This window comes from Dama dama, chromosome 5 (assembly GCF_033118175.1).
Source record: "Dama dama isolate Ldn47 chromosome 5, ASM3311817v1, whole genome shotgun sequence".
Lineage (NCBI taxonomy): Eukaryota > Metazoa > Chordata > Mammalia > Artiodactyla > Cervidae > Dama > Dama dama.
The window spans coordinates 87,800,001-87,812,559 of record NC_083685.1 but is presented as its reverse complement, the minus strand read 5'-3'; the positions used below and the strand labels follow the sequence as shown (position 1 = coordinate 87,812,559).

The window sequence follows — 12,559 nt, the reverse complement described above, 5'->3', positions numbered from 1 at the left end:
ACCCTTATCTCTGAAAACTTTCCAACTTGATTCTGAAACACAGTGTTTCCAGAGTTCTTTTCCTTCCTTCATAACCTTATGGAACTGGAGAGAAATTAGAACTCATTTGGCACATTAGAAGAGAAAGGAAAAAAAAGAGGCCCAGAAAGGACAGAGATTTCTTTTTCATTCCATTTCCTTCAGTCATTCTCTTTTCCCCAACATTCAAGCATGATGTTCTTGAATCATCTGCCCCTTCTCAGTCTAGACTGATAATTTCAGCCTCAAATTATACATGTGTCTGCTCCTAAATTTTTATCCTAAGTGCTGAATGCTACGCTCTTTTATACAGTGTTAGACTCCAGTGAGCGATGGGATGTTTACTTACAAGTGTCATCAGTGTCTAAAACACAACTTGGTTAAGATTGAAATCTTTCTCCATCTCCTTTCAGCTTCTTCATCCCTGCCATGAGCATTATCATTTTTAAAGCTTCCCTGTCGTAAACTTTTTTTTTTTTTTTAATTTTTTGATGTGGACTATTTTTTAAGGCATTACTGAATTTGTTTCAATATTGCTTCTGTTTTGTGTGTGTGTGTTTTTTGTTTTGTTTTGTTTTTTGGCCCCGAGGCATGTGGGATTTTTAGCTCCCCCATAAGGGATCAAACCTGCACCCCTTGCAATGGAAGCCGAAGTTTTAACCACTGGACTACCAGGGAAGTCTCCTTAAACTTTTTAAATTTCAAAATATTTCAAACAAAAAGGATAAAGAATAAAATAATATTCACATTCCTATTATTCAGACTTAATATTTGGCTGCATTTGCTTCAGATTGAAGAATATCTTTACAGATGTGGCTGCAAGTCCCAGCCCCATTCAATCTGCTCCCTCTGGAGAGGATCGATCCTTGGGTTGGGCTGATCCCCTGGAGGAGGGCATGGCAACCCACTCCAGTATTTTTGCTGGAGAATCCCATGGACAGAGGAGCCTGGTGGCTACAGTCCATGGAGTCACAGAGAGTTGGACACGACTGAGGCGACTCAGCACAGCACAGAGCACTATTCTTACAGAAAATCTCCTGCAGATGATGTAAAACACACCTCGGAACGACCACGGCCAGTGAATGGTGGGGTTTGGAGGATTTACATGCCCACACCCACTAGTCATGTAGGTGGCTAGGGGTGGGGGTTGTGTCCAGTCAAGGGTTCCAGCAGCCTGTGGGGAGCCTTTTAACAAAGATGCTGGCTGTTGGAAGTTAGGCTGGAACGTACAAAAGTGGAAACGAAATCAAAGGGATGCGGGTGACAGCATCGGTGACAGTGTGTGTCCTGCCTATTGACCTCAATTTACCTCTATGTTTACCTAAACGTTGTTACTTAAAAAAATATATAATATGATATTATTGATAACACTGATGATGATAATGATGATGAAAAGGAACAGTGACTATAACTATACACCAGTCAACATGAAAAAGGTGGAAAATAACTTCGGTTCAGAGACTTGTTTAACTACTTACTGGATTTTTATCATGCGCCTGATTGCTCTCCCTCTAATAAAAAGTAAGAAAAAGAAATACACACTTTACTAGACTTTGACAAAATGTGACCTTCTCCCTAATCTTCCTTCATCTCCTTCATCGAAACTATGGGGTTAATAGGCTTAAATGGTGATTGGTATGAGATTATAGGTCTTTGCTAAGAAGACTACCTATAATCAAGAATGTCTTAGAACATCATTTCCTTCTAAGCTGAAATCCATTAGTCTTTCTACTGAAACAAAGCTGAGCGCCGAAGAATTGATGCTTTTGAACTGTGGTGTTGGAGAAGACTCTTGAGAGTCCCTTGGACTGCAGGGAGATCAAACCAGTCAATCCTAAAGGAAATCGGTCCTGAATATTCATTGGAAGGACTGATGTTGAAGCTGAAAATCCAATACTTTGGCCACCTGATGTGAAGAACTGACTCACTGGAAAAGACCCTGATGCTGGGAAAGACTGAAGACAGGAGGACAAGTGGGCGACAGAGGATGAGATGGTTGGATGGTATCACCAACTCAATGGACATGACTTTCAGCAAGCTCTGGGAGTTGGTGATGGACAGGGAAGCCTGATGTGCTGCAGTCCATGGGGTCGCAAAAGGTTGGACACAACTGAGCGACTGAACTGAACTGAACTAAAATGGAGAAAAGTATGTATGTATGCATGTGCAGTGGGGGGACCAGGTGATGGAGTCAAACTTCAACTCCATCATCACGTGATAAGCCTGCAGCAATGTTCTAAGTTATTTAGCAAAGCAGGAACAGCTTGCCTTCCTTGAACCTCACAACCAACAGGACTCCTGATTTAACAAAATAAAACACTGTAAAACAATATGTTTCCTACTTCCTTTTGCAGAGGCCAAAAGGCTTTAAAACAACCTTTAAATAACACTCCTCATAGATCTCATGATTGGACAAACATAGACCTCTCTCTCTAAGAACTAGTAGACAGGAAAATCACCTGAGACATGGAAAGATCCAGCAGTCCAGGGGGATCTTTTTCAAGAATCAGAACAATTACTTGTAAAGCATATCCCATAAAGCAGAATAAAAAAAATTTTAAAGTCTCATATTGAGATTCAGGGGCATCCCAGGTAGTGCAAGAGGTAAAGAATCGGCCTGTCAATGCAAGAGATGCAAGAGACGTGGGTTCCAGCCCTGGGTTGGGAAGATCCCCTGGAGAAAGAAATGGCAACTCAGTTCAGTTTTCTTGCCAGGAAAATCCCAGGGACAGAGGAGTCTCGTGGGCTACAGTCCATGGGGTCATAAAGAGTCAGACACGACTGCACGTCATAAAAAGAGAGGTAATGTTTTCATAAAGTTATTCGCTACTGTTTCTTTACCTGATTCCACTTCCACATAAAAACAAGCCTTATGATAATCAATAAGGAAATACATTTTGTGTCACCATAGTTAAGCTCTGAGTAGGATACAGAAAGGTCACATAGAATGCAGAGTCCTACACTTTCAAACAAAATGCGCCTTTGTTATTCTATTTGAAGCTTTGGATACTCCTTACAGAAAATTGTACTTCTGTATAAAACATGAGATGGGCAGAACATTTCAGGAATTCATGGGCTCCCTAAAACCCCAAAGGTTCTTGTGATCTGTTGATCCCCCAGTGGTCCATGAGAACCAGGTTAAGAATCCTTTGTGTAGAGTGAAGCAGAGAACACTTACATTGTATAGAGGGATAGTCTTCATCACCTTGTACTGCTTAGTGGGATCCATTTTATACAGGTGACGGTCAGTGACAAAAATTGCTCGATCTTCCACCTTACTAAATCGATTCACCTGTAAGAAAAAAAAGTAAGCCATAATATCTCATCAAGAATGAAATCAAACAATCTGCCAGGGAAACATCTAGGGGCTGGTACAAGACCTTCTAGAACTAGCACCCAAAAAAGATGTTGTTTTCATTATAGGGGACTGGAATGCAAAAGTAGGAAGTCAAGAGATACCTGGAATAACAGGCAAATTTGGCCTTAGAGTACAGAATGAAGCAGGGCAAAGGCTAACTGAGTTTTGCCAAGGGAATGCACTGGTCGTAGCAAACACCTTCTTCCAACAACACAGGAGAATCACATGGACATCACCAGATGGTAAATACTGAAGTCAGATTGATTATATTCTTTGCAACCAAAGATGGAGAAGCTCTATACAGTCAGCAAAAACAAGACCGGGAGCTGACTGTGGCTCAGATCTTAACTCCTTATTGTCAAATTCAGACTTAAATTGAAGAAAGTATGGAAAACCACCAGACCATTCAGTCTCTTACAATTATACAGTGGAAGTGACAAATAGATTCAAGAGATTAGATCTGATAGAGTGTCTGATGAACTATGGATGGAGGTTCATGACATTGTACAGGAGGCAGTGATCAAGACCATTGCCGAGAAAAAGAAATGCAAAAAGGCAAAATGGTTGTCTGAGGAGGCCTTACAATTAGCTGAGAAAAGAAGAGAAGCTAAAGGCAAAGGAGAAAAGGAAAGATATACCCATTTGAATGCAGAGTTCCAAAGAATAGCAAGGAGAGATAAGAAAGCCTTCCTCAGTGATCAATGCAAAGAAATAGAGGAAAACAATAGAATGGGAAAGACTGCAAATCTCTTCAAGAAAATTAGAGATACCAAGGGAACATTTCATGCAAAGATGGGCACAATAAAGGACAGAAATGGTATGGACCTAACAGAAGCAGAAGATATTAAGAAGAGGTGGCAAGAATACACAGAACTGTACAAAAAAGGTCTTCATGACCCAGATAATCACGATGGTGTGATCATTCACCTACAGCCAGATATCCTGGAATGGGAAGTCAAGTGGGCCTTAGGAAGTATCACTATGAACAAAGTTAGTGGAGGTGATGGAATTACAGTTGAGCTATTTCAAATCCTGCACTCAATATGCCAGCAAATTTGGAAAACTCAGCAGTGGCCACAGGACTGGAAAAGGGCAGTTTTCATTCCAATCCCAAAGAAAGGCAATGCCAGAGAATGTTCAAACTACCGTACAATGGCACTCATCTCACAGGCTAGCAAAGTAATGCTCAAAATTCTCCAAGCCAGGCTTCAATAGTATGTGAACCATGAACTTCCAGATGTTCAAACTGGATTTAGAAAAGGCAGAGAAACCAGAGATCAAATTACCAACATCCACTGGATCATCAAAAAAGCAAGAGAGTTCCAGAAAAACATCTATTTCTGCTTTATTGACTATGCCAAAGCCTTTGTGTGGATCACAACAAACTGCGGAAAATTCTTCAAGAGATGGGAATATCAGACCACCTGATCTGCCTCCTGAGAAATCTGTATGCAGGTCAACAAGCAACAGTTAGAACTGTACATAGAAAAGCAGACTGGTTCCAAATTGGGAAAGGAGTACGTCAAGCCTGCATATTGTCACCCTGCTTGTTTAACGTATATGCAGAGTACATCATGTGAAATGACTGGTTGGATGAAACACAACCTGGAATCAAGGTTGCTGGGAGAAATACCAATAACCTTAGATATGCAGATGACACCACTCTTATGGCAGAAAGCAAAGAAGAACTAAAGAGCTTCCTGATGAAAGTGAAAGAGGAGAGAGAAAAAGTTGGCTTAAAACTCAACATTTAGAAAACTAAGATCATGGCATCTGGTCCCATTACTTCATGGCAAATAGATGGGGAAACGGTGGAAACAGTGGCAGACTTTATTTTTCTGGGCTCCAAAATTACTGCAGATGGTGATTGCAGCCATGAAATTAAAAGACGTTTACTCCTTGGAAGGAAAGCGATGATCAACCTAGACAGCATATTAAAGAGCAGAGATGTTACTTTGCCAATAAAGGTCCAAACAGTCAAAGCTATGGTTTTCCCAGTAGTCATGTATGGATGTGAGAGTTGGACTATAAAGAAAGCTGAGTGGTGAAGAATTGATGCTTCTGAACTGTGGTATTGGAGAAGACTCTTGAGAGTCCCTTGGACTGCAAGGAGATCCAAGCAGTCCACCCTAAAGGAAATCAGTCCTGAATATTCATTGGAAGGACTGATGCTAAAGCTGAAACTCCAACACTTTGGCCACCTCATGCGAAGAACTGACTCATTAGAAAAGACCCTGGTGTGGGGAAGGACTGAAGGTGGGAGGAGAAGGGGACAATGAGATGGCTGGATGGCATCACTGACTCGATGGACATGAGTTTGAGCAAGCTCCAGGAGTTGGTGATGGACAGGGAAGCCTGATATACAGCAGTCCATGGGGTCGCAAAGAGTTGGACACCACTGAGCGACTGAACTTACACTGGTGGTGGAGCCAAATCCTATAACAGACGTCGTCCAGCTGTGACCATTCTACTGGATGCAAAGAGATGGAAAAGGAGTAGACGCTCCCAGATTTGTGGACTTTTATAATGTAAAGGTCACGGTTTTACAATTTATCAGGGAAAACAAGAAAAACGCATAAAAATTAAAGAACAACAACAACAAAAAATGTAACCCAGACACTACAACAAACGTGAAAAGGCAACCTACAGGAGAAAATTTTTGCAAATCATATATCTGGAAAAAAACCTCTTTTTTAGAATACATAAAGAATATATGTTGTATCTAGAGTACATAACTCAATAAGGAAAAGACCAAAAAATTTTTTTTAAATGGGTAAAGAATTTAAAGAGACATTTCTCCAGAGAAGATATATACGTGCCTGTAGAAAAACATGAAAAAGTGCTTGACATCACTGGCCATCAGAAAAACACCCATCAGAACCAAAGTGAGATATACCACCTCACGCCCACTAGGCTGACAATAATATAAAGGACAGATAGTAACAAGTGCTGGCCAGGGTGTGGAGAAAGTGGAACCCTCATTACTACTAGTGGGGGTCTAAGATGAAACAGTCCCTTTGGAAAACAGTCTGGCAGCTCCTGAAACCATTAAACAGAATTACCACATGACTCAGAAATTCCAGAGTATATACCCAAGGGAACTGAAAACATATCCACGGAAAAACTTGTGCCTGAATGTTAACAGCTGTCTTAATCATAATGGCTACAAAGTAGAAACAACCCAAATGTCCATTAACTGAGGAATGAATAAATAAAACGTGATATATCCATATAATGGAATATAATTTGCAATAAAAAGAATGAAGTATTGATACCTGCTATACCATGAAAGAACCCTGATAGCATGCCAAGTAAAAGAAGCCAGTCACAAAGGACCATGTGTTATACAATTCCATTCAAATGAAATGTCCAGAATAAGTAAATCTATAGAAACAGAGCATAGATTAGTGGCTTCACGGGGCTGGGGGAAAGGGGAGATTTTGGGGTGGGGGGACAGCTAAGGGGTGTGGGGTTTCTTTATGGGTTAATGAAAGTTGTCGACAACTGGTTTTAGTGATGGGTATTCAACCCCGCTCTAAAATCATATACTTTAAAATGGTGAATAATATGTTAAGTGAATCTATCTCAATGAAAAGTGAAAGTGTTAGTCACTCAGTCGAGTCTGACTCTTTGTGATCCCATGGACCGTAGCCTACCAGGCTCCTCTTTCCAGGGCGTTCTCCAGGCAAGAATATTGGAGTGGGTTGCCATTCCCTTCTCGAGGGGCTCTTCCCAACCCAGGAATTAAACCCCAGTCTCTTGCATTGCAGGTGGATTCTTCATAGTCTGAGCCACAAGGGAAGCCCTATATCTCAATAAAGCTGTTAAAAGTTAACCCCTATTTGAAACAACTCATTCTGTTCCTTTCCTAATACAACGGGCAGGTGTATTTCAGATTAAACTCCCTGAAGTATCTCATTAAACCTGCATTTTCTACATTAAGTCTACTTATGATAAATGAAATAAGGATGTGTTTTTTATATATATATATATATATATCTTTTAAAATTCATTATTATTTTTTTATTTTTTGGCCTTTTAATGCAGCATGTGGGATCTTGGTTCCCCAACCAGGGTTCAAACCCATACCCCCTGTAGCGGAAGCACACAGTCTTAACCACTGGAGTGGCAGTGAAGTTCCAGGCTAGGATATAGTGGAATATATTGCTTTAGGTAGGATATAGCCAACTAAAATTCAAGTTTTAGTTTGAATTTTATTGTCTTCTCCCCTTTGCCTCATCATTTTAGAAATCAGTCCTTTCTCTAAACATTTCCTTTATAATCAGAGCATATTTTCCAATCTTAAACTTGACAAAAACGGTATCTGTAATTAAGATGAGAATAGAGTCTATGTGGTAAAATAATAACTACTCTTGGTAGTAATGATTTACTTCATGTAGCAACATTTTTTTTTGCCATAAAAGAGAACTAGCACTTGTCAGCCAACTTGAAACAAGGTGCTTGCAGAGTTTCTGCATAAACGTTTTTCTAAGTTGTTTTGCACAATCTCCTGCAATGCTTTGTGAGAGACAGGGTTCCAAGTCAAGTTGGTTCGAGGAACTGCTAACCACAGCCTCCCCTGGGTTGTTCAGAGCCCATGGATACATCAAAGGTTCATAGAATTCTGCATTTTAAGAGCATGTTAACCCATCCATTCCTGGTGGCTCAGATGGTAAAGAATGTGGGAGACCCGGGTTCGATCCCTGGATTGGGAAGATCCTCTGGAGTAGGAAACAACAACCTGCTCCAGTATTCTTGCCTGGGAAATTCGCGGACAGAAGAGCCTGGCGGGCTACAGTCCCTAGGGTTGCAAACAGTCAGACATGACTGAGCGACTAACACTTGCACACTTTTTTCCTGAATACATTTAGTTATGGAACTCTATTAAAAAAAATTCATATTTAAAGGAACATTGGTTTGTGATAAACCTCTTGGAGAACACTAGTCATTTGTATCCATCTTAGGATATGGAAAACAAAGAACCTCTAACATGGAATTTGAATAGCAAGTAAAAGTCGGGCTCCTCATCTTTTGTGAGATCACATTGAGAAACAGATTAAGTGTGCTGCAAACGAATATGGAAAAAAACAACTTGTTGCATCATTTCTCAAGGTCACACAAGATTTGAAAAACAGTAGGAGTGCTCAAGTGGAGACTCTAGCCCTTCTGATGATATGTCCATGAGTTAACCTGGAAACCAACAGACAAAACCCTCAAAGCAACAATTCCACTGAAGTACTGTTTAGAAATATTACATTCTTTTTTTGCAGAAATATAATTTCTAAGGAGCACAGGTCATAAGTCTTTACCTTGAGGTTTAGCAGCTCAAATCATTCTTAATGCATGAATCAAGTTGAGTGGAAAGGATATTAATGTAACGAAGGAAAAGCTTTGAGTTGCATAACTTAGCTAAATCAAAACGGCAAAGACAAATGTTTTCAATACTTATGTGAATTTATAAATTCAGATTTATTTAAAGTAATTCTAACATAGGTAGGGACACAATTTTTCTTCCTCTTAGATTCATACAGTAATAGAAAAACTTGATCACAGATTCAGTGTTAGATGAGCTCTTATCTGATTTCTTCTATTACCCAAGCTAAAATCCTCAACCAGAGAAAAATCTCTAGTTATCTTGTTCTTGCCTGAACACTTTTAGGGATTTGTCTGTAGGTTTCATCAGCTCTACAGGGGGCCAGAGATAAAGTTTCCCTGGAGGCAGACCAGGAGAAAACACATTATGGGTGAGAGTCACTATTTGCACAGGTCTCCCACCTTAAAGGACATTTTATAGCTGTGTGTGTATGCTAAGTCACTTCAGTCATGTCCGACTCTTTGTGACCCTATGGACTGTGGCCTGCCAGGCTCCTCTGTCCATGGGGATTCTCCAGGCAAGAATACTGGAGAGTTGTTATGCCCTTCAGGGGAATCTTCCTGACCCAGGGATCGAACGCATGTCTCTAATGTTTCCTGCATTAAGCAGGTCGGTGCTTTACCACACTAGCACCACCTGGGAAGCCTTTTTATAACTGTAGCTATGGAAGGTGGTTGTTTCAGAAAGAACCAAGACATGAAGAAGAAGACTTGACTAAAATCATATCAAGTTTACCTACATATGTCCTTGAGGACTGGAAAGTTCCTAAAGATGACATTATCTAAGTTATGATGTGAAGAAATACAGTGTATTATTTTGCATTTAACTTAGAAATACAGAAGCAGGACTATAACATTTTCAGTTTGTTTTTTTTTGTTGCAGTAGGACCTAGGGAGAGACATGTTGTCAGACATCAAATTGTTATCGCTGGAAAGATAGAATCAGGGATGCCAGGTTTTTCTAAGCAGATGAGGTAATTCTCAAAACCATCCAGCTCTCTCTGATCAGTTTTCCTGATGACTAATTTGACCGTGCTACTAGAAAGGAAGTATCCTAGATAGTGGATATGAGAATTCACTAAAATGGTACATTCCTTTGTCAAATTCAAACCCTGGCATCATGGCTTATACTGTTTTGTGTGGGTGTGTGAATCTGGTTAGCAAAAGTCACTTCTTGGTTGCCTCATGAACTCTAGGTATACTGATCAAATAGAATTTCTGGATCTAGAGTTCAGAATTCGACTCTACGCTCTGGTTACCAAGAAACTACCAGCAAGCTTTCCATGGTGACATTTCATTTGAAGTTTAAAACAGGCTGCTCTCTAGTTTGTTTAAAAGTTGATGTTGAGTTATCTGTTTTTCCACAGAGTATTTGAATGCTAACATCCATTATGTAAGAATCCCTCACTACCCACTCCCCCCAGCCCCTGGTAACCACAATTCCACTTTCTATTTCTATTAATTTGACTGTTTTAAGATATTTCATGGAAGTGGAATCAAAGAATATTTGTCCTTTTGTGTCTTATCACTTAGATAATATCTTCAAGGTTCATCCACATTGTAGCATGTATTTCATTCCTTTTCATGGCTGAAAAGCTATTTTTCAATACTATTCATGGCTGAATGGTATTCAATTGAATGGATACATGTATTCTTTATTTGTATATCTACTGATGAACATTTGGGCTGTTTCCACCTTTAACTACTGTGAAGAATGCTGCTATGAACACTGAAGTACACTCAATGATCTTTTAAAGAGATTAAGTGATAGGAAAAAGATTATGTATTTATTTACCCATGTAGCTACCACTTTTCTTGCTCTTCATTCTTAGGGGTATGTCCACATTTCCTCTTGCCTGGCTAACAAACATATTTACTCCCCTAATTAGACTTTATAGCCTAACCCTAATATTATAGTCACTTCAGTCATTCCATCAATGCCTCACCATATATACAGGTAGAGCCCATGGATGATGTAGCCAGTTATGGACCTATTGTTCTGTTTCGCTGTGGTCATAGCTAAGTCAGTTTCACCTGAAGCAGTCTTTTCTTTCCAAGGAGGTCCGTTTCAAGCTTGCCTTACCTTACGGACATGACAGGAAAAGAGGACGTTCATGTATTTGTCCTTCCGTTTCAGTTCATTCGCAACGGGGACGAATGTGCCTGAGGTCTGAGGTGTATCTGGTTTCTGAAAGAAACAGGAAACGTGGTAAAAGGTGTATGCTTAACATTTTAGATGAAAACATCACCTTTTACTACTTTATAACTCTGCTCATGTATTTTCACACAGGTCCTTTTTTTACCTTCCCATTCCAGATGATAAGCTACTAAAAGGTTATTCTAGCACCAAAGATCCTAGAATATTTTAAAAATCAAGAATGGGAGAGAGGATGAAATACAGCTCTGGGAATTATTGATACAAAGGTGGGTAATTAAAAATAGTTGCTGAATTACGCAAGAGAAGGTTTAAATGATCAAAGCCAGGTTATTGAATGTACCTAATTCATACGGATAGAAGGCAGAGAACACGCTCTCTCTCTTTTTGGTTTCATATATATTTATTTGACTGTGTCAGGTTTTAGTTGTGGCTCACGGTCTCAAATGTTGTGGCTCGTGGGCTTAGCTGGTCTGAGGCATGTGGGATCTTACTTCCCCAGACAAGGATCAAACCTGCGTGCCCTGCTTAGACAGGGAGATTCTTTACCATTGGACCACCAGGGAAGTCCTGGTAATTCTCTTTAAAGTGAGGGACATATACTCATGGTACACTTAGAAGCTGGGCAATCTTTAGTCCAGTGTCTCTCATAAGATTTAGCTTCTGAAGGTGTCTTAGTCTTTACAGAAATTCCTGGAGGAAATGTCTCCTCTTTCTCTGTTAAAGGAGCAGGAGCAGATCCCACTTTGTTCTCCTGGACCTACCGAAGCAAGATAGTTGCCTTCCCAGGCTCTCTGGAGCCCAAGGTCAGCCCGTTGACCCTTCAACATTTCCACGGCTGCAACCTTTGCCCTAACTTGAGGCAAGTCTGAAGCAGGTATGGTCTTGATAAGTTGGGATGCTCTCCATCTATAAGCAAACAAACAAAATGTTTTAGACTTTAAAAATACCATGCTATTCATTCTCAAAAATAACTGAAGCTGCCTTTAAGTAGAATTAAATTACTTCCACATTACCCTGAAAAAAAAAAAAAAGCCTCCAAAATACACATAGAATGTGTTAAAACACATAACAGTTTTATGTGGACAGAGATTTTTGTAAAACTTCCTTCTGTTTGCATGTTTTGGAAGCAACCAGAACTTAGTGATATACATGGACTCTCTTAATATCGACAGTTAGGGCACAGGAACTCTGGCTTCATCATTCATTCATTCATCAAATGTTTCCTAGGCACTCACTGCACTTCAGATGCTGTTCTAGGGAGTGGAGGCACAGCTATAAAGAGACGAAGATCCTTTCTGCTAGGTGCTAGGTGATGTTCTAGAAAGCAGGGTTTAGTGATAGTTGCTCAGTTACGTCCGACTCTTTGTGAGCCCATGGATTGTAGTCCACCAGGATCCACTGTCCATGGCATTCTCCAGGCAAGAACAGTGGAGAGGGTTGCCATGCCTTCATCCAAGGGATCTTTCCAACCTGGGGATCGAGCCCACGTCTCTTATGTCTCCTGCATTGGCAGGCGGGTTCTTTACCAATGAGCCACCGGGGAAGCCCCAGAAAGCAGAGGCAGATGAGAAATCAGAGAGTGAGTAAACACACAGTGTGGATGGTGGGATTAGGGCCGTGAAAGAAAAGAAGCCAAGGAATGGGGGAGAGGA

At 40.3% G+C, this 12,559-nt stretch overlaps 1 protein-coding gene across 1 annotated transcript in view; it reads right to left on the bottom strand.

Moving 5' to 3' along the window:
* MYO1D (myosin ID) overlaps positions 1–12,559 on the bottom strand; it is a 363,713-nt gene that overhangs the window by 134,334 nt on the left and 216,820 nt on the right. Inside the window, exons 18-20 of the mRNA XM_061142813.1 lie at positions 11,669–11,813; positions 10,833–10,937; positions 3,197–3,310 (exon numbers count right to left, since the gene is read on the bottom strand). Of these exons, the coding sequence (XP_060998796.1) occupies positions 3,197–3,310; positions 10,833–10,937; positions 11,669–11,813 (364 nt within the window). The remainder of the gene's footprint in view (positions 1–3,196; positions 3,311–10,832; positions 10,938–11,668; positions 11,814–12,559) is intronic.